This window comes from Cheilinus undulatus, linkage group 6, assembly GCF_018320785.1.
Source record: "Cheilinus undulatus linkage group 6, ASM1832078v1, whole genome shotgun sequence".
NCBI lineage: Eukaryota > Metazoa > Chordata > Actinopteri > Labriformes > Labridae > Cheilinus > Cheilinus undulatus.
Window position 1 is genome coordinate 1551199 of NC_054870.1, and position 27708 is coordinate 1578906.

At 39.6% G+C, this 27708-nt stretch overlaps 2 protein-coding genes across 5 annotated transcripts in view; both read left to right on the forward strand.

Annotated features, from left to right (window-relative positions):
- mypn (myopalladin) overlaps positions 1-9466 on the forward strand; it is a 64462-nt gene extending 54996 nt beyond the window's left edge. For 3 of the 4 annotated variants that reach the window (XM_041789020.1, XM_041789021.1, XM_041789023.1), the window contains 9 exons: positions 319-396; positions 5228-5449; positions 5524-5673; positions 5756-5835; positions 7498-7624; positions 7705-7912; positions 8010-8175; positions 8290-8423; positions 8508-9466. In XM_041789020.1, coding sequence (XP_041644954.1) covers positions 319-396; positions 5228-5449; positions 5524-5673; positions 5756-5835; positions 7498-7624; positions 7705-7912; positions 8010-8175; positions 8290-8423; positions 8508-8686 — 1344 coding nt within the window. In that variant the 3' untranslated portion in view covers positions 8687-9466. The remainder of the gene's footprint in view (positions 1-318; positions 397-5227; positions 5450-5523; positions 5674-5755; positions 5836-7497; positions 7625-7704; positions 7913-8009; positions 8176-8289; positions 8424-8507) is intronic. The other variant, XM_041789022.1, reaches the window with a different exon arrangement.
- A 5494-nt stretch (positions 9467-14960) lies between these two features.
- atoh7 (atonal bHLH transcription factor 7) lies at positions 14961-15392 on the forward strand. Its single transcript, XM_041789756.1, has one exon. The coding sequence runs from the start codon at positions 14961-14963 to the stop codon at positions 15390-15392; it is 432 nt and encodes a 143-aa protein (XP_041645690.1).
- Positions 15393-27708: the final 12316 nt, after the last annotated feature.

Consider the following 27708-nt stretch of genomic DNA (forward strand, 5'->3'; position numbering starts at 1 on the left):
TCTGTTCACTCATTTTAATTTACAAATAACCAAAGTCCAATTCATTTCTTTAAGGACATTTACTTAACAATTATACATATGTATATATATTTATATTCTCACTTGTAACCAAAGTATTCAATATGTCATGTCCATCCTATACTGATATTTAAGACAGTCATTATGACTCTGAGAACTCCTTTAAAATAAATCCCAGAACCTTCAATTCCATACATACTCTGCATGGTCATCAGCTGTTCATCATGTGTGTTTTTCCATCACCATATGTTTGAATGTGCAGTAGGCAGTGTTCATCATCCATCCCTTATCCTCTCATAGAAGCTGAATTATGAGTGGAAAACAGGGAGCAGACCCTCTGGACCAAACATACCTGCTACTGTGTTTAACTTTGATGAGGTACAAGGATCTTTCCGTCCCAAGCATTGCATTGCTCGCAGCTATATTATGATCAGGGTGGTTCTTCAAATGTGTAGGAACTGTCAGTCATGACTTACACCTTTCTAAATAACAAGATTAATAAAAATATCTCTCATGTCAGCAACTTTTAACATCCGTTTAACAAATACTAATTATGTAAAAACATTTTTAGAGTTTAAACTTCATCATTTAAAATGTTTTTTAAATGCGTCTTCTGGTTTCACTAAACCGTTGTTACATTTTTCCTTGCTGAAACTTCCAGTCCTATTACCTGTAGCCTCTTCTTAGTTTCCTTAGAAGACCAGATCGTCTTCCTTGAACACTTTTCTGGAGGAAAAAGACCGAATTGAGAAAGCTCCCTTACATACACACACATACACCCTTTAACAGATCCCCTTTAGGTTTGTATTACTGCAAGCCCATGGAGTTAATAAAATATAGATTCCTTATATGAACCAAATCTAGGTGTAAAGGGATATTTCAGGATTTTTAAAGTTGGGTGGTATGATGTGCTTGGCTATAGTAGTGGCATTAGCCTCCAGTGATTTCTGTGAAAGTTGATCCTGTGGTTATTACTAGCTCAGAGAGATCCAGTGCATAGTGGCTGTAGATGGGAACATTTTATCTGCATACTTTAATGAGTTTTACTTAAGAATAGGTCAAGAAAATATGTTGGCTCGCCTGTACGCTGTGTCGCAAATGTGCAAAGAGATTCATTTCTCCAAAAAAACCCTCTGTGTCAGGCACTAATTTACGATGCAGCTTTCACTGTTTTGTCTCCTTCCACCTCCACGCACTAAGATCTTCTGATCAGCTGTGTGGGTCTGTGGGCGTCTACACAAGAGTACCTTGCTGCAGACAAGATGGCCGACATACATCCAATCCATACTGGAAGTCTCAACCGGAAGTTTGTATGTCTAAGGTTAGGCTTAGGCATTAAAACCTGAGTGGTTAGGTTCAGGGTACGGCAGTGGGGAAGGTGATATATTTGAGACCCAGCACCAGGGGTTAGGCTTAGGCACGAAAAGAACTGACAAACACTGACAGCTGAGTCCAACATGAAGAAGAAACTTCCGCTTGGGACTTCAGGCATGGATTGGATGTATAGCGACACCCATGTCGGCCATCTTGACTGCAGTTGGTCACACCAAGCTAAAACAAAGATAATATGAGCGATTTCAATTTGAGTGATGGCGTGCTAACCTGACACGCCAGATGGATGTGTTTTACACACCCATCTGGGAGATCTCATAGACAGCATTTGGGAAAGGGCAGAGCCTTAGAAAAGAAAAAACTTGGAGGGTGATTGGTTGAATATTCTGTCTGTCACATCTTTACGGGCCAATCAGATCAACAAAACATGTGACGTAGCCGCTACCGAGGAGTAAACTCCATAGAGAACTGCATAGCATGAACCATGGCAACTGTAGACATGCCAGTACATGACTGAATGAAGAAATGTTGTCAAGTTCTGATAAAACTGGCACTTTAGCAGCATCCACGCTAATGTCTTCTACCATAACTGCACCGGCCTCTTGTTGCTGCTTGCTTACGTCGACTTACGACTCTTCCTCCTGAAAGTACTGCCCCTCGTCACTGATTGGTCCTGTTACTTTCTAACCGGGCCAAAACAATTCAGACGGGAGCTTTGCAAGATGGATTCACCAGTGAGAAACATGGAAGCTGGCTTATCCATCTGCTTTGCAAGGTGAATGGTGTGCCGTTTAATGTGGGTGTGAGAGGATATTTGTATGAGTAGGGGAGAGTGGGGGAATTAGTGCCAAAGGGGAAGTAGTGCCACCCCTTGTTTATAGAAAACCATAGAAGAAATTGGTCATGTGACCACATATTTTTGAAGAGCCATCCATTTTACTCATCCTGTATAAAAGGGAGACACATGGCATAAGAGGTAAGCACATTTTAGCTCAAAAAACTGATTTTTGCCTTTCAGAGTAAAATTTCTATGATCAATGTTTTTTGATTGTTGTGTCTGAAAAATTAAAGACAAGTTTAAAATCATTTCACACATGTTATAATGCTTTAGTAGGCTACACAATGAGTCTATACAGTTAGCATGATGTTAGCTCTAAACTGCTGGATCATGCTATTTTTTTTTAAATAATGGGGGTGGGGTGATTTGTGCCAAAGGGCCAGGGTTAAGTTGTGCCAGTGGCACACCCACAAACCCAGACCCACAGATATATCCAAACCCTGAAACCCACACAACCAGACCCAAATACCCACAACTCCAGACCCACACACCCAGAAACACAAATCCCAGACCAAAAGGCCTAGACCCTACCACACACACCTTCTCACCCAGACCCACACACACTGACACACCCACCCCAACAAATCCACACACCGAGACTTACACACCTAGAACCCAGTAAAGAAAGGCCAAGAACAGCTGGAGGAGTGAGGAGATGGGCATGCCTCATCAGTGTTTGATTTACCTGCCATTTGTTTAATTAAGCGAACACTGATTTCAGTTTTGAGTTTGCACTGTTATTAAAGAGCAGTTTTATTCAGTTTTTAACTGGCCTAAGCCACAGTGAGATGTTCAGAATTGGCCAATATCACTTTATTAAATGATTCACAAATATCACATATTGTGTATTAAAGATTTTTGTGTTTCCCCAAAAACTAGAAAATATGACTTATTCCATTAGTTTAACAGGGTGATGAAATCTAAATAAAACTTAGATGAGTAATTTTTGTATTGAATTTGTCTTGCTTTTATATAGCGTTACAGTTTATGAGATTAAAATGTTCTGTTTTACTTTAATTATCTTCAATAACCACTGGCACAATTTACCCCAGCGTATTCTCCCCAAAGGCACAACTTACCCCACACCAGGGGCAAGTTGTGCCAGGAGACCACTTTATTTCTGAAAGCTGTATTTCTTTAACAGTTTATTTCAGATCCAAAGTTATTGTTCCCAGGGATGCACCACATCCTGAAATATGTGTACATACTTAAGTTGGAGGCATTACTGTCATGGCCTCACTTTAAAATCACTTTGAGTAAAAACTGGCACATCTCACCCCACTCTCCCCTACACTGAAGAAGAACTTCTACAAATGGAGAGTCAGCGACCTGAAAGAGAGAACAGAGAAACTTCATTTGAAAGTTTTGAGTAGGCAATCCCAACTTAACTGGTGGTGTAGTGTAGAAAATGCAAACCCATGCATGGATCTTTTTCGGTGTACTCTGTTTCATATAAATGTCCTCTCATATCCACAGTAAACAGCACATCATCATCACTCAAGTAGAAATCGCTCATATTATCTTTGTTTTAACTTGGTGTGGTGACCCTGTAGAAGCCTGCAGACCCACACAGCTGATCAGAGGATATCAGTGCACGGAGGTAACCTTGCAAAGCAGATGGATACGCCCATTTTCGTGTTTCTCACTGGTAAATCCATCTTCCAAAGCTCCCATCTGAACCATTTGGGCCCACTTAGAAAGTGACAGGACCAATCAGCAATGAGGGGCAGTACTTTCAGGCGCAGCAGAGTCATGACGTAAGCAAGCAGCAACAAGAGGCTGGTGCAGTTATGGCGGAAGAGATTAGCGTGGATGCTGTGCCAGTTTTATCAGAACTTGACGACATTTCTTGGTTAAAAGAACAAAGAACAGCAGTGAGTGGTTTCTTTCAAAATGACAAAAGCCATGTACTGACTTGTCTGCAGTCGCCATGGTTCATGTTATTCCTCAGTAGCTGCGCACATGCACCTCGGTCGCAGCTATGTCACATGATTTGCTGCTTTGATTGGCCCGCAAAGATATGACAGACAGAACGTTCAATCCAATCTCACTCCAGGTTTTTTTAAATCCTCGACCCTTTCCCAAACGCTTAGTATTGAAGGTTTTCCAGATGGATGATCCATCTGGCGTTTTAGGTTAGAGTGGAGGTGGAAGGAGGAAAATGCTGAAAGCTGCATCGTAAATAATTGCCTGACATCGAGGGTTTTTTTTTTTTTTTTGAGAAATGAATCTCTTTGTACGTTTGCGACACAGCGTACAGGCAAGCCAACATATTTTCTTGCCCTATTTTTGTGTAAAACTCATTAAAGTATGCAGATAAAACGTTCCCATCTACCACTGAGCTCTCTGAGCTCGTAATAACCACAGGATCAACTTTCACAGAAATCACTGGAGGCTAATGCCACTACTATAGCCAAGCACCTCATTACGCCCAACTTAAAAAAACCCAGAAATATCCCTTTAAATGTGCCAATTCCTGTGGGGAGTCAGTGAGGATATGTAAGTGACTGGAGTGTTTCTGTTTTCTGATGTTGATGCTAAACTTCTACTCAGCAGCTCTCAGAGCTGACAACAATCTCTCTTCTCACTGCTGCCTACAGAGATACACATTTTTGTCCTTTACTCCAGTATCCGCTGTCTAGTCTTTTAAACACTCTTTTTTTTCATCTATTTTCAGTTTTACCATCAGCTTAATTTTGCTGGGTTGGATGAGGAAAGTGTTAAAACAGCCATCTGACAAAAGCATCTGCATCCTCTTCATCAATATGTGCATTAAAGTCACAATCTGATTGTTTTTAAGGTGTGATTGGCAGATTGTAACTTAAATGTGACTTTTCTATGGTTTTAAGATGCATGTCGCAGCATTCACAGTAACAGCACATCCCTCTGAGATTGCTGTTATAGACAGACCTGCTTTATCTCACTGTGCTGTATGTGTATTATTGTAATCAAAAGAAATGTGCTGAAGGAACAAAAACAGTCGCTGTATGCAGTCAAATGTTCTTTACTGATTACTTTTATGTTCTTTTCCTTTTCCAGGAGTACAGAATCTCAAGTTTTGAGCAGAGATTAATGAGTGAGATTGAGTTCCGTTTAGAGCGAACCCCGGTGCAAGAGTCAGATGATGAGGTGCAACATGATGATGTTCCTACAGGAAAATGCATCGCTCCCATATTTGAAAAGAAACTGAAGAATTACAAAGCCATGGAAGGTGTGCCGGTCACGTTCTCCTGTAAAGTGGTTGGAATCCCCGTTCCAAAGGTAAGAAGTCAACAACTGTCCCAAAAAAATGACAGAAGGACCTCTCATCTTCATCCCTCATTTACCATTGTCAGATATACTGGTTCAAGGATGGCGTTCAGGTCTTGAGGAATAACGTTCACTACAAAAAGATACGAGAGGGTGATGGGACTTGCACTTTACATATAGAGTCCGCAACCAATGATGATGACGGCAACTACACTGTAATGGCAGCCAATCCACAGGTATTACTTACACTCAGCTTCCTGTTCATGACATCTTTCCAACTGCAAAGTCTGACTTGCTGTTTAATATTAACGGCCACAGGGACGAATCAGCTGCTCAGGTCATCTGATTGTCCAAACGGGACCTCCCAGAAACCGAATGATACCTGTCCATCCACAAAGGTGAGTTGGTCACTGCTCACAGCAAACCTCACCAGCATACAGGGGATGAACTTCTGTTTCTATTATCAAGACAATTATAAAAGCTGCTTTTTAGCCAAAGAGCTGCAGATAAGTGCTGAAGTTTTGTCCATGTCATTTTCCTAAGGCCATGAAGTTTATACTGAAATCTAAAACTAACAGAAGCAGTGAAAAAAACAGCTATATTCTACAGATTTAGACCGAAGCTGTATGAAAGATGTGCTAGTGCAGGTACTATGTCAATATGATCATTTACCCAGTCTGTTTTTTAGACAAACTGTTCTATTCAGTAAGGCAGCACATGTGTGTGAGGTTTCTGAGTTTCTGAGTTTTACTAGAGTGAATCCCATTTCTATCCTTTAACCCTTCCCCTTAGCCCTTCCCCTTCGGAAATTTATCATACCCTTTGGTTTCAAGTGTGGTCCTGGAAAATCTTCATTTCAAGGGCTATATAGCCTTTAGCCCTTAGCCCTACCCCTCGATTCAGAAGAGAATTGGGACACCACTTCACCTGACGTGAACGCGTAAAACCAAGGGGTAGGGCTAAGATAAGGTCTAAGGGGTAGAAATGGGATTCACCCTCAAACAACATTTCTGTTCCCTTTGCATCGCCTGAGGGCTTGACTAAAAACTGGAGTAGCCATTCCAGTCACATAACGTTCTCAGGGAATGTAAACATTATTCAGTACTCCAGTAAATAGGACAGGTCATAGATACGAAGTCACAACGGAACAAAAAACTAGTTCGCTCAACGCACTTCCTGAAGGGATTTATCAATGAAAAGACATGAAGACGAGTGAGACTGAGAGTCATCTGTGATCAGACTATAAACCTGTACGTTAACATGAACAGTCATCTGATAGAAAGCTTAGTTTTAGCAGACCAGCTGTTTGAATAAACAGAATAATCCCTCCTTCTGCACTACGAGGTCACAGACGTGAAAAGGAGCTGTCCATGCCCTGCAGGTGCTGATTCTCCGTCAGACACATCAATATTTATCCGATATTATCATGCTGGTTTATCAGAAGCTTTTCTTTTGGCTCTACAAAGAAATAATGGCTTCTTTTCTTTGGTTTGATGTTGTTTGAATCCTCTGACAATAGTTTATAGCAGTTAGAACAGGAGGGAAGTGATTTTTTTTGGGACACCTCTCAAAGTTAAGGTGAGCCTGGAAACAAGACGTACATTGGATATAGAAGATAAGACCGTCTTACATTACTGGTTAAACCTGGAGTCTGTCATTTTATTTATGTCAGTGAAGTGACGGTTGATGCCGGTCCGCAGGCTCCATAGGCTGGCAGCTCTGTACTCCCTGCTCAGAAAATATGATTGCCTCAGGTTGCTATGGTTACTCCTACCATCTAATGACTGCTGCACATTAATTTGGAACAGTCTAATGATTTTTTTGACCTGGACTACTTGAGAAGTTTGATAGGTGTCCATATGTCAGAAGTTAATGGACATCAATGGACCTGCCAGAGCCAATCAATGTCCAGTATTCACCAAGGCCACAGTATAATTATTGATAACCATCTTTCACAGCAGTAATGATCAATACTGGAGTGCAAAAAAGCACCATAACACAGACCTGCAATGATTATTTCAGAATCTCTCTTTAACATGCTTTGCTTACCTCGTTGCAAGGGTGCGTGCCAGGATACAGGAAGTTGAAGGTGAGCAAACCCAGGAGCGCTTTTTACAGCCTCATTTCCTCCAAGCCCCAGGTGACATGCTAGCTCATGAGGGAGGACTGTGTAGACTAGACTGTAAGGTCAGTAGACCCTGGAAACTGGCATTGAGATAACAAGGTAAGACATTTGTCTTACTGACCTTTTCCAACATCTCTTCCAGGTGAGTGGCCTACCCACCCCAGAACTCATGTGGTTGGTCAATGGGAGGCCAGTCTATCCAGACCTCTCCCACAAGATGTTGGTGCGGGAGAATGGCATCCACTCTTTAGTCATAGATCCTCTGACACAGAATGATACTGGGACATACACCTGCATTGCAAGCAACAAAGCAGGGCAGAGTTCTTTTAGTCTAGAACTGAAAGTACTAGGTAAGGTCTGGATACAGCCACTAGCATGCTTTTAGACACTATACCTGCCCTCGATGGCCCATGTGTTGTTTCAACTATTAATGTTATGCCTTTTTAGAGAAGGAGATGAAGCACCCTCCCCAGTTTGTGGAGAAACTGCAGAACATGGGTATTCCTGACGGCTCTCCGGTAAGACTGGAGTGTCGAGTGGTGGGAATGCCCCCCCCAGTAATCTTCTGGAAGAAAGACAATGAAACAGTTTCTAAAACTACAGACAGAGTCATGTGAGTAAGAGCTTTGAATTTTTCTTCAAAGTGGTTTAGTATTATGTACTAAAACTTAAAGGTTTTTAAAGTTTATTTGATTTGTATTACACTACCAAGTATTTTCTATTTCAGCATGAGCCAGGATGAAACAGGATACGTGTGCCTCCTCATCCAGCGGACAACCAAAGACGATGCTGGGTGGTACACAGTTTCTGCAAAAAACGAGGCAGGAATCGTGGCCTGTACCTGCAGGCTTGATATCTATGGTAAATGTGATGCAAAGCTATCAAGCTTTATTGCTAATTCTTTTCTACCCAAGTGATAATGCTGGCTCCCTGCTGCACCTTTAGCCCAGTGGCATCAGAGCATCCCTGTACCACAGAGAAAGTCTGCACTCACTGGCAGCCGCTATGCTGCTTTGACAGCTCTGGGGATTGACATCAAGTCAGCCTGTCCAACGCCAGAGTCCGGCCCTATTGTTTTCTCCAGCTCTCCTCCTGAGGCCAAGGTGGAGAGTGAGGAGCTTTGAGCTTAATACAGACCAGAGGACTCTTAGCAGTTTGTACCCTGATCATGGTCTGAAATGTGGGGAGTAAGCAAGAATGATAGTACAAGTGGATGTCATATTATTTGTGATAAAATACGTTCAGGGTGTAACTGCAATGTATGTTTCTTTTAAAGCTATCAACACTGAATCCCTATCTACTCTAGAGTTAACAGAATAAGACGGATTAAAATGTCTTAAGCCATCATTAGTTACACTGTGGTGAGAAGACTCATTTGTTTGTTTGTTTTTCCTTTTTTTTTGTGAAGCTGAATGTTAACATCTGTTGGTTATTGCTAGTCCTGTGATATCACATAGATGTGTACTGGTAGCAATGCTTTCTTAAAAAGTTGATAACAAAATTAGTTGTAAGTTATTGTTCATCTCCAGAGAGTGTTTGAGTAAATATGCTTAAAGATCACTTTATTTCAATGGCTCCTTTAAAGTGAGCTTCTTTCTACATTTAACCCGTAATTTATTGATTTTATGTTTATGCATGCCAAATACAAATAAATCGCTGTGATGGTTTAATAATGTATCCCCAACATGCTGTGTTGGCCTGTAGTCTGTATTATTTGCTGTTAAATCTCATTCTTGGTTAGAGCTGAATCAAACTATACTTTTTTTGTTTCTTTGGTACTAGGATGAACGATGATTCATGTGATATTTTATTTAAAATTCTGTTTAATATAGAGCGCTGTGAAAAAGTATTTGCCCCCTTTCTGATTCCTGATGTTTTTGCATATTTATCACACTTAAATGTTTCGGATCATCAAACCAATTTTTAATATTTCACAAAAACAGCCCAAGTAAATACAACATGCAGTTTCTAAATGATGTTTTAATTTTTTAAGGGGGGGGGGGGGGGGGGGTGGTCCAAACATATCTGGCCCTGTGTGAAAAAGTAATTGCCCCCCTTGTTAAATCATGAGTTAACTGTGAATAACCACAGTTCTTGGAAGGCTGAGTTCAGTTTCACAGGCCTGATTACCTCCAGATTTGTTGAATGAAGAAATCTCTTAAATAGAAGCTGTCAGACAAAGTAAAGTAGGCTACAAGATTTCAGAAAGAAACGCATCATGTCACCATCCAAAGAAATTCAAGAAAAAATGAGAAACTAAGAGACTGAAATCTATCAGTCTGGAGAAGATTACAAAGACATTTCCAAGGCTTTGGGACTCCAGAGAACCACAGTCAGAGCCATTATCCACAAATGGAGAAAACTGGGAACAGTGGTGAACCTTCCCAGGAGTGGTCGGCCAACCAAAATGACTCCAAGAGTGTAGATATATTCTGTGGACTGACCAGACTAAAGTTGAACTTTCTGGAAGGTGTGCGTCCCGTTACATCTGGAGTAAAAATAACACAGCATTTGATAAAAAGAACATCATGCCAACAGTCAAACATGGTGGTGTCAGTGTGATGGTCTGGGGCTGCTTTGCTGCTTCAGGACCTGGACCACTTGCTGTGATTGATGGAACCATGAATTCTTCTACCAAAAAATCCTGAAGGCCAACATACAGCCATCAGTTCATGACCTCAGGCTCAAGCACTCTTGAGTTATACAGCAGGACAACAACCTGAAACATACCAGTAAGTCCACCTCTGAGTGGCTCAAAAAAACAAAATTAAGGTTTTGGAGTGGCTGAGTCAAAGTCTGGACTTAAATCCAACTGAGATGCTGTGGTGTGACCTTAAACAGGCAGTTCATGCTGGAAAACCATCCAATATGGCTGAGTTAAAACAATTCTGTGAAGAGTGGGACAACATTCCTCCATAGCGATGTGAAAGACTCATCATCAGCTATCACAAACGCTTGATTTCAGTTATTGCTGCCAAGGATGGAACAACCAGTTATTAGGTTCAGGGGGTGATTACTTTTTCACACAGGGACAGATAGGTTTGGATTTTTTGTCCCTTAAAAAATTAAATAATTATTCAGACAAGATAGGACAGCTGACTTGGGTATTTACTTGGGTTGTCTTTGTCAAATATAAAAAAATTGGTTTGACGATCTGAAACATTTAAGTGTGATAAATGTGCAAAAAAACTCAGGAATCAGAAAGGGGCAAATACTTTTCACAGCGCTGTATAAAAGGGGTTGTTTTTATTAACTCTTCTACTTATGTGAGCTAAAGTTGGATTACACTCCCGATAGCTTTTACTGTGGCTGTATTCAAAACAAATAGAGAAGCTCATAAGCCAATGAGGCGCCAGTCCAACTGGAAAGGAAGAGAGTTCAATTGGGCATACATTTCCTTCACCTTACTTGACCTAATTACCCTCACGGCCCTGTTAGACCAGCTGCTGGGCCGCCTTGTTTACTTGGTCTTGAACAGGAAGTATTCTGGGCGTTTCCTTTTAAAATTTATCCACATTTCATGATTGTTTAAGTCATGCTGAAAATATTTAAGTGTACTGAAATTGATAAGAGAAGTACAACAACAATAAAGACTATTTTACAGAACCAATACTTCATGCTTGTTTAAAACACAGCAGTTAAAGTGCAAAAATTAGAGACCAAAAGTATTAGCACACTTGTTTTGTGTTTTTTATGCTCATTCAATAAAATGTGTTTATTCTCACTGCTTCCCTAGTAATCCTGTGATGATTCTCACAACCTGAGGGGTTTTAACCCAACACTTTCTCCTCTACCAAAGCATATGCTTATGCTCTAATCTCCATCTCCTCATGAGAGATTTAATCCACAAGATTACACGTTTCTCTCTGTCACTCTTCAGCTGCAACATATGGCTTTCTGTGGAGGGCATAGCTCAGTCACTAGTGTTCAGCAAAGCCAATCATGTGAGGGGGCGTAGAAAAATGAGTGGACAACATTGACGGCTGGGCCGAGTCTGAGACAAGGCCATCAGACAAGACAAGCAGCAGCTGGCAAACTACATCAATCTGTGATCAGCGAACCAACTGGTGGATGGGATTATATGCCTAATTGCACAGCTAATCAGTCCACCCAAAAGTGACCAGACAGCTTCAGCGTGTTTCCATGACCCAGTACCAGAGAGGCATTATTCTAGACCTCTGACAGTTATTAATCATTCATAGCTTCTCTCTCCAACCAAGCTTTGAGTTAGTCCATACATACACAGTTAAACAAGCATCACACCATTCCTGACAAAGGAGGACTCACAAAGTCATGCTGAGAAAAATGAATATGGGGAAACGTAAATTTAACTTCATTTAATCTCCTATATCAACAGCAAATATCAAAGTTTCTAGCGTGACATAAACACACCTAATTTTGTTGGCAGTTTATTTTAAAGATATTGTGATTTTTGTCCTAAACAAGAATAATTTAAGTAATGTTAGCCAATCTTTCAAAGTTTATCCACATAACTAAGCCTGACTTTGTTACCTTTACTCAGTTTCATTCTGTGTTTCAAAACTACCAAAAACGACATTATCCACGAATAAATGCCACTGTGATGCATTGTGGGTATTTCAGATTGGTGATAAATGTCTTTTCTAACAATCAGGAATAGATGAACTGCTAACTGAAGACATGGCAGTGATGATGGATCAGAATGGTGGGACACAAATCTGGGGCAGAATTTTCCCATGATGCCCTGGGGCAGAGTGTTTCTATGTGTTTAGATGTGTTTAAATGTGATCAGGTGAGTTTAGATGTTGAATGTTGTACAGAGATCACTGCTGGGATTCCTTTGTTGATCTTTCTGATGGACTATTGTTGATTTTGATGGTCAACACATCTGCACCAAGAGTGAAAAGAGGACTTCCTGAAAATGAGTGCCTGACTTATATTTGTTATCAAAAATGTAATCATTGTCTGAATATTTCATTGATGAGGGAAACTCAAGAAGATGTGGAAACATGCAGATATTTCCTTTGCAGGCATTGTTTAAGGTGTTTCTAATGAGGGAATCATAAATTATATAACTTAAGTTATTGTGTTTAACTGCATTGAAAGCATGAGTCATATTTACAAGCTGAGTTTAATTGAAGTTACATGTATTTCAAAGAAAAAAAAAAGTTAACACAAATTAGTCTTGTTGAAGCTACTTGAAAATGTGAGTAAATTTCACTTTTTTTTTTTTTTTGTTCTTAACTAAAACAGAGTAGTGTTTTTTACAAAGATTAATCTGGATAATCTACAGAAAAAAATGATGAAAAAAGGTGCCTTGGTTTTTCTAAGTAGATTGGGATGAATAATTTATCAGTGTAGGGTAAAAATCTTTTCACAAAGCTGTAAGTCAGCCTGATTATGTACCACAGTTACTCTGTTAAAGAACAGAATAGTACAGGATTTTATTATTGCATCAGTGTCAAACTTTATTTGTGTTCTGTCGCCTTCAAAGTCATTAGAATATTAGTCAGTAATCCTTTCAGATTTTCACAAGCTCATTATTTTACGTGTAAAATCAGATCCTGCAGTCTAACATCTACAGATGATGAACATGGTGATAACGATGAAGGAGACATGTCCGACTCATTTTCTTGGACTTCTACACAGATCAGGGTTTTTGTGGTTGAAGGTTTTTTAGGAACTTTAATGCAGCCATCACACTGAGCTTAGTTAAGGCCAGAAACAAACAGCTCATTCAAATTTCACCAGTTGTGATTAAAGTAGTCTTTCTTAGCACACCACAGATTATCCAACACCAAAGCCATAATAATGTCTGGGGTTTTTTATTATTATTATTTTCTTAATCAATTGATTTTGTTTGTTTGTATGTTTGTTGTGTTTTCTTGTTACTGTTCTGTAATTTCACTTTATCACTAATAAAAAAATAAAAAAAATAATGTAGTCTTTCTGCGTGGCGCGGACAAATATATTTGCGATGTCTCACAGATTTCTTCTTTATGGATTTAAAATTCAACCAGGCCACTTTCTATTAGGGATTTAACTGATAATATTTGACTCTTAGGTTAAGGAGAGTATTACAGATTTTTAAGGGGTTAAAGTGGTATTAATCTTTTTTTATCACCTTTACAAATTGATGCAACACTTGGTAAAGTTAGCCTCATGTTAGCTAGATTGGGAAATAGCCACAATCTAAAACAGGCTCTTTAGACACGTGTGGCTCTTTTATGATTATTTGTGGCTCTTTTATGTCTTAATTTGAAATATTATTCCCCCAGAAAACCTTAGAAAAGGGAAATATTGACCTCAGAAATCATCTTTTGCAAGTTGCTTTGATCAGTTTGTTTCCCACACTTGTACAATAGACTTTAATTATGAATCTTTATTTTATTCTGTACATTTCAATTGCCCTTATTTGTAATTTTTTAGTATTTTTCCCCTTTTTTGCCACTTATGCATTAATGCATTCTCAATGCATTAGGTAATTTTTGCCACTTCTTTTTGCCACTTTTATCCCACTTAACGCTGCACTTGGCCATTAAATGCTACTTTTCCCAACCTTTGCTCATTTTTCCCACCTTTTTTGCCTCTTTTTTGCCCACTGTAGTCCCTTTTCACTCAGTTTTTGCAAAGTTTTTGCCTCTTTTTTGCCATTTATGCCATCTGTCTCTCATTTTTTGTAATTTCTGACACATTTTTGTCACTTTCCGCCCTTTTAGGCCACATTTTCATTTTCATAACCCTTTACCCAGGTTTTTGCCACTTTTCACTACTTCGGTTGTGGTGTTTTATTCAGCAGTTTGGCCCTTTGGTTGAGCAGGGTTGATTAACACTGATCTAAAAGTTGTTTCTCCTATCGACTGTGGAGAGTATGGCTACCAGATGGTAGACTTTGCATGTTGGTGACACATGGCATATGAGTGAAGCCACTAGCAGATAGCCCAGCCCTAGATAATTAGAATCTCATTCAGGCTCTTGTGTGTGTGGGTGTGTATGCTGGACATATAGGCCTGAGTGGGTGTGGGTGTTTAAATGTCTGTCTGGGTGTCTTTTTGTTTTAGTAATTCTGACAATGTGTGTGTGTGTGTGTGTGGGTGTGTGTGTGTGGGTGTGTGGGTGGGTATGTGTGCGTGTGGGTGTGGTTGGTTGGGTGGTGAGGGGTTGGTGTGGGGGTGGGGGGGTCCACCTGCTGCCACCTGCTCAGCTGTCCTATCTTATAAAAGCTTCTCCTTCTCTGTCCCTAATATCATCAATGTCTTGGACTCTCCTCCATCGGACTAACCCGTATTCAGCACAGAGGAAAAACTCAAGGAGGACGCTGGCACTGACACAGAAGACTTCTCTGTTACATTTGTTCATTCCTCGCAGTTTCTTCGGGATCTGAGGACCTTCACTGGTTTCATCCTTCAGCCAAACATCATGAAGTGTCATCAACCAAGCTGCAGCGATTCTGGGTCTGAGTCCTCAGAACAAGACCTGAAGAGTCCAGAGAAGTATGCAACTGCCACAAGGCGACGGATGGCTGCTAATGCCCGAGAGAGAAAGAGGATGCAGGGTTTGAACACAGCCTTTGATTGCTTACGCAGAGTGGTCCCCCAGTGGGGCCAGGACAAAAAACTGTCCAAGTATGAAACCCTGCAGATGGCCCTCAGCTACATTATGGCCCTCAACCGGATCCTGACGGACCCAAGTAGACAGAACGCTCCTTACAGGCAGTGGCTGGACCTGCAGTTGGACTGTGGTCCGCCTGAAGACCACCCCTGCTTCATGAGGTACGACGCTCCAGCCGGACAGGACTGCATCCACTCTTCAATCTTATACCAGCTGAAAAGCCATCATGTCCCCACATGAAGGAGCGGAGCTGGAGGGACTGGGATCAGAGTGTACATATGATCTTATTGCCTTATTTATTGATTTATTTATTTTTGTTTTATGCCATGTTTGTATGACTTGAACTTTTTTTTTTCATCTTTTATTGAAACTCAGATTTATGAAGCAGCTTTCTGTTAAAATATAGAATTTGAGAATTATATTTCCATTTTAATGATAACTGTATAGTTCAGAAGATGCAGACAGCTGTCGTCTTTATCACTTACTGAAAATGACCCTTTAAGTCTTTCTATCAGCTATTTTATACTATAAATGTGCAATTTCAGTTCATTTAGATGAAAATTATAGTGGTCTTAGTTGTAATGTCATTTCCAACTATTTCCTATTATTGAGCACACATCTGTAGAGTTCAGAACCCCTACTGAGTTCATAATTGTGCATCAAAAAGGCTTTATATATAAATATACAGCGCTTAACAAATGTATTAGACCACCCTAACCCTAACCAAAGTAAGGTTTATGCCACAGCTGCCCTAAATGAACAGCATTGGTAATTACCAAAATCATTTTTATGTTTCTGCAATGTTAATACACCAATATGTAGAAGCTCTTAACTGAAATGATATTGTCAATGCTAAAATAGAATTATTATTGTTATCCATGAATTTTCAAATTTACTGATTTACAAAAAAACCTGAAAAAATTGTAAAGCACACTAATATTTCTTGATTAATATGTCAAATTATAGTTATTTACTTGCATTCCTGAACAGAAAAATGAGTTTTAGTGCTTGAATGTTATGCTTGATTCATTTCTGACTTCTCAGAGAAGCCCAGTGAGCCGGCTCATATTTGGGTACAAAAAGGTAAATTCAGTTTGAAATTCCTCATTCCTGTTCAAAATGGTAAAGCGTGGTCTCTGAGGCAAATATGACAGGTGGTCTAATAAATTTGTTAAGCACTGTATATGTATATGTATATAAATCCCTTCTCCTGCTCTTTTTCTCTACTTCATCAGGAGATACTATGTCTTTATTATGATGGTGGATTTTGTGCAAAGTAAACTAGTTTATAAAACCTTTAACCCTAAAATATGTATGGCCAATTAAGAAAGTGTTTTTAATATTGTACAAAAAATCAAAATGACTCCTGTAAATGTATACATTTACTTTTTATTTAAAAAAGGACGTTCTTAAATAAATTGTTGCTGTTGCAACCTTCATAATCTCACTTTGTGTCTTTCTTTGGTATTCACTTAAAGGCTTTGAAAAGAAATGCATCTGTTGCACATTCTCCTGTTGTGTTTAAGGTTTCTGTGGGAGTAATGACAGGTCTGCTGCACTGGCCCTCTTTGCTTCCTTATAAATCTTCCTTTTGTTCTGAGCTGCTATGCTCAAGGATAAGATACTTTTACGTCAATGATAAATAAATGCAAGCATTTGGAATTAGTAAATTTGTGAAAGATCACATTAAATAATCAAAGTGAACTTCAAATTTCAATACTTGACTCATCTCAACTGACTCAGTTCACCAATGAGCTTCTCCATCAGCAGAAGCCATCTGGTCGACTGTTGCAGAGTCTCTGCTAGAAATGCAAATAATCACTGATCGCAGAGAAAGATTGTTCCAGATTTGGAAAAGTTTGAGTGGCTGCACAAGTCATTGTAAATTAAGGGCTGTTTCCCAGATCCTGCCAGGGATCCTGGAAGCAGGCAAAATGAAACTCTTTTGTGCGTTAATGGCTGTGTAAGATCACTTTGTTTAGAGCAACTGAAGCATGAAGACTAATAGCTGGACCCAAACTGGATCTGCATTAGCTGCAGCACGCATGCAGCAGTCAGGTCTTTGTGTGCAACTGCTAGTTAGCAAGTTTACCATGCCTGGTTGTCCCTGGCAGTTTTAATTTACCGAATCATCTTTTTCTTATTTGTCATGATTTTTTTTATCTCAGTGTAGTAGAAACACAAACACTCTCACGGGTGTTCCTAATGAATGGTTATTTGCGGCTGATAGATTCTATCTGACAGTTGTCATGCTGAACTGAATAGATGGAAATGTGAACACTAATGTTAATGAGGCAGAGGCCGTTAATGACTCTGCACGTTCTTAATTCATCCAGTAACAAACAACAAGAGAGAATAACCAAGCTAACGGCAGAGATATTAAAGCAACCAGGCTGAAAACAGCTCCAGGACCAGTAGAGACCTCACTTAAGCATATTCCATCTTTACACTATAAGACCAAATAGTAAAAGGTTGTGTTAACTTAGAGGTCCAAAACTGATACATCAGCTTTTCTGAGATGATAGAATAGAGGCTAAAAGGACTTAAATATCAGAGAAAAATGATTCCCTAATTTAAAAAAAGTTTCAGTAGCAGAACTCAGCTGTTTAAGTCATATAAACTCAGTTTGACAGTTATGTTTTATATTTACTGTTTACTTTATTTCACTTCAAAATTCTGTTTCATTTGTAAAACATGTTGGAAACTCTTTCTTAAAGCTTCATGCTTCTCATCCAGTGTAATTTTCTTTTTTCTTTCAGGTCCTAAGTTAGGCTAACCTCGCCTACTGAACCAGGAAGTGACCTGTCATTCTGTTCAGCACACCATCTGAGAAAAATGAAAAGTAAATCTAACTTTATTTAACTTTAGGATCCAAAAGAAATAGACAGTTTTCTAAATGATATCACACTACCATCATTAAAAAAAGAACAGGCAGACATCTTAGACGCTCCACTTACTCCCACAGAATACGAAAAAGCACTGCAGACCATGACAAACAATAAAGCCCCTAGACTTGACAGATACCCTACTGAATTTTATAAACATTTCTGGAAAACAATATCACCACTTTTGGTTAGAATGGCAGATGAAATTAAGAACAATCAATCAATTCCATACCACATGAACACAGCATTAATTTCAGTATTACTCAAAACAAACAAAGACCCAACTCACTGCTCAAGCTACAGGCCCATCTCACTCATTAACACAGAAATCAAAATAATCAGAAAAGCACTAACAACTCCGATCGAATCTGTCATCCTATCTCTCATTCACCCAAATCAAACAAGATTCATTAGAGGCAGACATTCATCAATAAAAACACACGCCACCTATTCAATCTCATTCACTCTTCTCACCAAAACCAACATAAAACAGTCATTCTCTCTTTAGACGCAGAAAAAAGCATTTGACAAGGTAAACTGGACATTTCTCATAAAAACACTGGAAAAATTTGGTTTCGGACAATCATTTATTCAATGAATAAAATCACTCTACAACCAACCAAAAGCAGCAGTTATTACAAACAACCTCATCTCACCACATTTCACAGAGGCACTAGACAAGGATGTCCACTATCACCATCACTATTCGCTCTTTTCATTGAACCATTAGCCACAGAAATCAGTCAAAAGAACAATTTCACTGGTATCCACACTAAAAACGTAACTCACAAAATCACTTTATATGCAGATGACATTCTGCTGTTCATACAAAATCCCAATAACTCAATCAAAGACCTTATTAAAACCATCAGTGCATACTCCAACATCTCAGACTGCACCATAAACTGGAACAAATCCACCACACTCACAATAAATGCAGATACATCCCTTATTACATCACACATACCCCAATTACCACCCACTACTGGCAATATCACATACTTAGGCATACAGTTCTCCACCAAGCTGTCAGAGTTGTTTCATTGGAATTTCACCCCACTTTTTAAAACAATACAGGACGACTTAAACCTATGGATGACACTACCGATTTCAATTATAGGACGCATTGCCACAATAAAAATGATGATACTGTCAAAACTTAATTATCTATTCACAATGATCCTCATTCAACCCACATCAAAATGGTTTAACACACTGGACACAACAATAACATCATTCTATTGGACAAACAAAACACCCAGGATAACCACACTACAACAGTCAAAACTACAAGGAGGCCTAGAAGCACCAAATTTCCATCATTACTCCAATCCAATCAGTTACAATACTTCACCAAATGGATCCACTCAACCCATCACTATCACCTCTGGCTAGATAAAGAACAGACAAGACATTTCAGTCAGAGACCTTCCATTTATCAGTACCACATTCAAAAAACACAACTGTTTCAAAAACCCAGCAATTGCAACAATTCTGACAGCTTGGTGGAAGATCAACAAAATAAGAAACACAGCATTGTCACCCACAAGTCAAACACCCACAGGAACAACCCCGACTTCACTGCCAACAAATCACCCCTAACAGGAACTCAATGGAAAGAAAAAGGAATCACACACCTCCACCACATCTTCAACAACAACACCTTACAAACATTCCAGCAGCTCACTGACATATATAACTAACAAAAAACATTTCCTTCAATATATCCAACTCAAAGAGTTAATCAAAACAAAAGTAAATATCACAAACATCCACCACTATTATACAGCATCAATAAAATAACACAGTCAAAGAAAAAAACACTCAAAACTATATAAAGTCATATCCTCCAACAACGACCCACATCACATACCAATAAACAAATGGGAAAGAGACCTCGAAAGGAAAGAAAGACTCACAAAGTCACACTGAGAAAAATTAATCTGGGCAAAAGTAAATCTAACTTCATTTAATCTCCTATATCAACAATAAAAATCTAAGTTTCTAGCTCGACATAAACACACCTAATTTTGTTGGCAGTTTATTTTAAAGATATTGTGATTTTTGTCCTAAACAAGAATAATTTAAGTAATGTTAGCCAATCTTTCAAAGTTTATCCACATAACTAAGCCTGACTTTGTTACCTTTACTCAGTTTCATTCTGTGTTTCAAAACTACCAAAAACGACATTATCCACGAATAAATGCCACTGTGATGCATTGTGGGTATTTCAGATTGGTGATAAATGTCTTTTCTAACAATCAGGAATAGATGAACTGCTAACTGAAGACATGGCAGTGATGATGGATCAGATTGGTGGGACTCAAATCTGGGGATATGTATGCAGAATTTTCCCATGATGCCCTGGGGCAGAGTGTTTCTATGTGTTTAGATGTGTTTAAATGTGATCAGGTGAGTTTAGATGTTGAATGTTGTACAGAGATCACTGCTGGCATTCCTTTGTTCATCTTTCTGATGGACTATTGTTGATTTTGATGGTCAACACGTCTGACCTGACAAGCCAGATGGATTTGTTTCTCACATCCATCTGGGAAAGTTTCAATAGGAAACGTTTGAGAAAAGGCAGAGGATTTTAAAAAAAACTCAGAATGTGGTTGAATGAACGTTCTGTCTGTCATATCTCTATGGGCCAATAAGAGCAACAAAACACATGACGTAGCAGCTATCAGCTACAGGGAATAACGCAAAACATGGCGACTGCAGACATGTCAGTACTCGACTTTTGTCATGTGTGAAGAGAAAACAACTCACTGCTGTTCTTTGTTCTTCTTTTAACCAACAATTGTTGTCAAGTTCTGATAAAACTGGTGCTTTAGCATCCACGCTAAGCTCTTCCTCCATAACTGCACCAGCTCTTGCTGCTGCTTGTTTACGTCACAACTCTACCGCACCTGAAAGTACTGCCCCTCGTCGCTAATTGGTCCTGTCACTTTCTAACCAGACCCAAACAGTTCAGATGGGAGCTCTGCAAGATGGATTCACCAGTGAAAGATAAGGAAATAGGCGTTACAACACGTGTACACCATGAGTGAAAAGAGGACTTCCTAAAAATGAGTCTGACTGCCTGACTTAATCTAGTGGTCAGATAGAGAGGAGCCGGATGTCGTAACCAGTTGGCTTGCAGGAAATTTTAAATTTTGTTTATCATTTTTTATGTGTTCTGGGACGCCTTTAGTCCTTGCCACTACGGAGTAACTTTGGACTTTGTGGTCGCTGTTTGGAATATTGCAGTGGGCAAGTGTGGGAATATCGACAAACGGCCTGTGTAGGTACGGACCGGTGTTCCTACTCTGCTTGCTGCAGTCCCTGGCAGTGGCTGTGTGCTCTACCTGAGGCTGTTGGAAGTGCGCAAGTGAATATTAATCTTTATTTGTTCTGTTTCTCTGCCTCTGTTCTGTATAATCTCTTTGGGCCTGGTAACCTCTTTGATACATGGCTTTGGCCATGAGGGGAAAGGGAGGGGAACGCAGGACTGGGAGAGAGGCGAGGACAGATCTAGGGCTATGGGGATCGCTCTGACACTTCTTTGGAAAAAGAAGATAGGAGACGAAAATGGCAAAACCTTTGAAACCGTTTAAAATTTTCTTTAAAATGAAGGATCAGGTTGCTGTTGGCTTTAGAGCTGTGAACCCACTGAAGGTTGCTGAGTCTCTAAGGTGTGTTGGAGAGGGTATAGATGCACGAATCCTCCCCAGTGGGGTGCTTCTGGTGAAGCGTAACACTAAAGATCAACTTGGGAGACCAAGAAAAATTGGGAAAATCAGAGGAAATAAAGTGGAAGTCTCAGTTCCAGAAAGGAAAAAACGTGGCTTAAGGTGTTATCTATGGTGTCTGTCTGATGTGACAGAGAGAGAGATACCAGAAAACATTAAAGGGGGAGAAGTAAAGGAAGCAGTTTAAAGCCAAAGAAGGTGGAAGTCTTGATAACTTTCAAAGGGGATAATCTCCCACTAAGGATGTTCATTGGCTGTCACACCAGGTGAAGCAGTTCCAAAGATCTCCACTTTGGTGTTATAAATTCCAAAGGTTTGGGCATGTGGCTGTGTCATGCAGTGAAAATAGGCAGTGTGCCAAGTGTGGAGGTGACCACGATGTGTTGAACTGTGGAGCGTCAACTCCTAAATGTTGTAACTGTGGAGAAAGTCATTTGGATTCATTTAAGGAGTGTGGCCACTTTCTAAAAGCAAAGCAAGTTCAGGAGGTCAGGGATGAGCAAAGGATCTCTTATGCAGAAGCTCTAAAGAGAGAAGAAAGGGCTGGCGATGCAAGCACCCTTAGAAAGATGAGAGCAGGTGGGCCCTTGGTGTCTCATTTTCCTCCATCCATCATAGCAAAGGATGAAACTGTGATTAAAAAAAAGAATCCCTGATGGCATTCATTGTTGATGTACTGTACAGAGCTCGAGAGAAGAAGTCCAGATCTGATATAATTAAATGTGTGTCTGAAGCAGCAGTCAGGTTTCTGGGTCTCAAAGATTTTGCTCCCCAATCTCTACATGAGTGCATGAGGTCAAGCCAAGAAAAGACAAGTTCCACTGAGAGGGAGGATGATGAGGAAGGAGAAGATGAGGGTGACTTTGTCGAAGATTATGATGATGTTTCAAATATTTATGATGTTCTGCATCCTTCAATGGAATGCAAGAAGTCTAATCGCCAATGGACAGGACCTCAAAAAGCTAGTTAGAGATTGTGAAATAAAACCTGACCTAATTTTGGTTAAAGGACAAGGTTAAAGCCTTGTCTAGATTTTATTATTCCTGGATATATATGCCTGTGTAAAGACAGGAATGACAGACCAGGAGGAGGATGTGCTACTTTTGTCAAGTCAAATATGTGATATAAAATTTGTGAATGTGATAATGTGATTTGAAAGTTTAATTATTGAGGTATGAAGGCCTCAGGGGAAAATATGTATTGTTAATTTTTATAATCCTTGTAAGCCGCTTGTTCTATCTGAGCTTGAAAACATAATGAGTAAGGCTAGCAGATCACAAGTCATCTGGGTCAGAGATTTCATCACACACAACCCTCTGTGGGGAAGCAAGGATAGGGATACAAACAGGGAAATAATTGAAGAAATGCTAGATAATTCTAATTTAGATAAAATAAATGATGGAAGATGTAATGTCCAGCAATAAATGGGACTAGGTGAAGCTGCGTAGTGATCAGAGATTGTAGTACAGTCTGACTGCGGCGTGAGCATGCGCAGCACGAATGTTACAGGAAGCAGTGGTGTGTTCTGGATCTGTATGTTCCCGACCCGACTTTCCAATTAAAAAGTTCATAAACTGAGAACTCTGGATGTTCGTTGAACTTTACAGAAGACCGACACGCTTTGAAATTAAATCATCTAAAATGTCATGTTTAACCTGACTCTGGCTTCAGCGGCTCTTGCAAGAGTAGAAGAGTGGAATGTCTTGAGTAAAGACCCAATGGGGAGTGATCACTTCCCAGTTTTAACTAAGTTTGGAAGACCTCTAGTAAAGAAATCAGAGGACAGAGTCAATTTGATTTCTCCAGAGTGGGATAAGTTTCAAGAGGGGATAGCTGCTGGCTTAGAGAATATTTGCAGTGATGGGTCAATTGTTGATTTTAATGATTTTTTAATTGCAATGATCTTGACTGCTGCTTGAAGCAATCCCCTCTAGAAAGATCCCTAAGGAGCGTGCCATTGTTCCATGGTGGAATAGTGACTGCAGTAAAGCTAAAAGCATGAGAAAACAAGGATTTAGAAAAATTCATAAGAACCCTCCTCAAGAAAATGTCATAAAATACAAGCGTTATTGTGCTTTGGCAAGGAAAACTGTCAACAATACAAAAAGGAAATGTTGAAGAACTTTCTGTGGGACACTGGGACCAGACACTCCAGTCAAACAATTATCGTATAGAATCCACAAAATGTCAGGAAAAGTTGTTAGAACAACAATTCCAGTTCTGAAGGACGGGCACACTGAGGCCATTTTTCCAGTTTCCAGTTGAGGCCAGTTTTTCTCTTTAAAAGAACTTAAAGATGCAGTAAAGGCTGGGTCAAATACTCCAGGTCAGGACGATATAAGCTATGAACTGCTTAAACACTTAGAAGATGGTGCACTCAAGGAGATGTTGGTGCTCTATGATTATGTTTGGGAGGCCCGTATATTACCAACAAAATGGAAACACACATCGGTTGTTCCAGTTTTGAAGCCTGGACAAGATCCATGTTCTCCATCATCGTATCGACGGATAGCACCAACATCAGTGTGCAAAGTTATGGAAAGAATGGTTACAAATAGGTTGGTGCATGTTCTTGAATCTAATAATGTTTTTGTTGATTATCAAAATGGCTTCAGAATTGGCAGAAGCACAATGGATTCTGTTGCTGTCCTTGACCAGGACATAAAGAAAGCTACTCTACATGAAGAAGCTGTGATTGGTGTTTTTCTAGATGTAGAGAAAGCAGATGACTCCATGTAGAGGGAGGGTGGGCTGATGAAGCTGCATGATGCTGGCGTTCAAGCCAGAATGTTTTATTGATTAAGGATTTCCTTAATCATAGAACTATTCAGGTGAGAATATAAGGTACTGAATCTGAAATTGTTGAAGTTCAAAATGGTACACCGCAAGGTTCCGTCATTTGCCCAGTTCTCTTTAATGTTATGATAAATGATATCTATAAAAATGTCCAACAGGGATTTGGTAAATCGTTTTTTGCAGATGATAGAGCCCTCTGGAGGAGAGGGAAAAACATGTGTCACCTGTTCTGTCAAACACAGCAGGCCTTAGACCAGGTCGTAGAGTGGGCAAAGTGGGAATTTAAAATCTCTTCATCCAAAAGTAAATTTATGATTTTTGGCCTAAAAAGGAAGGTTCCTCCTTTAAACCTTACTATGTATGGGAGCTCTCTAGAAAGAGTTTGCAACTTTAAATTTTTGGGTGTGTGGTTAGACGAGAGGCTAACATGGAGGACTCACATCGATTAAACTATCTTTAAATGTGAGAAAATAATCAACATCCTTGGAAGCTTAGCAGGATGTGACTGGGGGGCTGAAAGAGAGACGCTGTTAATAATCTACCGAGCAATGATAAGGTCTACTCTAGACCATGGATGTGTTGTATTTGGCTTAGCCTCCAAATCTCTGCTTGAGAAGCTGGATCAGCTTCAGGCAATGCTCTAAGAATTAGTTGTGGAGCTTTCAGAACAGCTCCAATAGCAGCTGTTCTTGCTGAAATGGGGAAGTCTCCTCTAAGCATAAGGAGAGATAAGCTTGGGCTCCATTATTGGTATAAACTGTGTACTATTAAATGTGACCCGTCTGCAAAGTGTCTTTTGGAAAACTGTTGAGATTTTGTTGGTAATGAAAGGAGATCAGACTTCCTTGGTCATCTTAAAAAGCTCGCTGTGACCTTTGGGCTAGAGGAAGACAGGATGAGCATGTCTCTCTGTTCTGGTTTATCCCTGAACCTGAAGTTCATTTATCCTTTCTTGGAAACATAAAGACAAATGATTAGGTTAATGATTATGTTGATAGTCTCCAAAAAGAGTATGTTCAATTTTTTAAGATTTATTTTTGGGCATTTTTGTGACTTTATTAGATAGAGGACAGTGGATAGAGTCAGAAACAGGGTCAAGAGTGGGGGAGAGACATGCGGCAAAGGGCCTCAGGCCAGAATTGAACCCGCGCCGCCCGCGTACATGAGGAGCGCCTTTAACCACTAGGCCACCCGCTCCCCTGTGTTCAAATTTGTACAAATGGACCTGTGGATCCAGTATCTGGAAAGGCTGGTTTTGGAATGTTTGTGGCAAACTTTAATATTTAACAGACCATCCAGGTATCTAACAAGTTGTCTATCTTTTCTGCTGAACTCCTAGGGATCTTGTGGGCCTTGTGGTGGGTGGAGCATTGTTTGCTAAAAAGCATTGTTTGTTCAGATTCTATAGCTGCCTTGTTGGCGGTGAAGAATGGGGCATTGAGGGCTCGACCCGACTTGTGTGGAATTGATGTGGGTACCAAGCCACTCAGGTATAGAAGGAAATGAAAGAGCCGATCAACTGGCAAAAAAATCTCTGTCAAAAGATAAGATTGACTTGAATGAGTTCCTTGGGAAGCCTGAGTGCTTTCAAGATAGCAAGAAAAATTAGAGGAGCAACATGTCATTACTTTTCCCTGCAGCCATCCATTAAAAGAAGGAGGCTACAGATCAAAACTGGGAGGAAGGATGATGTTGTCCTTACTCGTTTAAGACTGGGGCAGCAACCTTAAAACAATAGGCAAGAGTCTAAATGGTCTGTGCCAGTGTGGGAAGTTGAAGACACTGCAGCTTGTAATGCTTGAGTGCAGTAGATATGGGGATGAAAGACAGCAGATGTTTAGGGACTTATCTAAGTTGGGTTTTTCTTCCTTTTCTTTTAAATCTATATTTTGTCCTGACAGACTTTCATCTGATTCGAAAAGCGATAATTCTTCATCTGGACTACATCAGAAAATCTACACTGGATGGACTAATCTAACCTGTGGAGGGCAGCATTACACTATCTAGTGTACCGCCTGCCGGAATTTCATTCGAAGAACAAGAAGTGTAGCGGTCAAAACTTCAACGATTCTATTACACTTTCATTGATGAGGTAAAATCAAGAAGGAGTAGAAACCCATGGAGATACTTCCTTTGCAAGAACTGTTAAAGATGTTTCTAATGAACACCACTAGTGGGAGTGTACTGAACCAACCTCACAACTACTCTATCTAGTAGTGACAGTGCTACTTTAAAGAACAGAAAATGGTCATTACTACCCAAAAGCCTAATAAAAAAAAAATATTCAGCTCAATCTACTAAGAAAAACCCAGGCAACTGTTTGCATCAATCTTATTTGTATATTATCCAGATTAATCTTTGAAAAACTACTATTAATTTTAGTTCAAGAACAAATAATTGAAGTGAAATTTACATTTTCAAGTAGATTCAACAAGACTAATCTTCGTTTAACTTATTTTTTCTTTGAAATACATGAAATTTCAATTAAACTCAGCTTGTAAAAATGACTCGTGCTTTCAATGCAGTTAAACACAATATACATTATTCAATTTATGATACAAAAGTGAAAAGTGTTGTGTTTATATTTCTGTTCAGTGTACTATTGTCAAATAATTGGGATGATTCTAATTATTCAGATTGAGGCCACAGGCAATGCATTTGGTCAGCTTGAAGTAACCCAATCACACCCACATCAGGACACTAAAAACATTTAAGGTTGAAGGTTCAACTTAACCAAAAACACTCTTAACTCGGATTGACATTACTTTTAGTGAAAACCAAATTCCTAAAATCATTTTAGTTTTTACAAACAGACAAGCAAATGACTACAAGCTTCATCAGCAGGCTGGCTTTTCTCAAGCACAATAATTATGATAAATAAATCTATAACGTATAGGAAACAATTTCTATGTGTGCCTACTTAGAATAATGTGTTACTGCCTATAGCAGAGTTCTGCTGGTTGACAAACAGACCAGTTGTAGAGAATCAGGCTCCAGATGGTCCAATGGTTTATTTGCTTTTCCCTGATGTGGGGTACAGTCTTATACTGGCAGGTTTAGGAGGACATATGTGATTTAATCATTTATGTGGGAGTGTGGATGTGGTCTGTAACACCATAATAACCTTAACAAAGAAATGCA

Excerpts from the sequence above, each read along its gene's own strand:
- atoh7 (XM_041789756.1), top strand. The coding sequence starts at position 14,961 with ATGAAGTGTCATCAACCAAGCTGCAGCGATTCTGGGTCTGAGTCCTCA.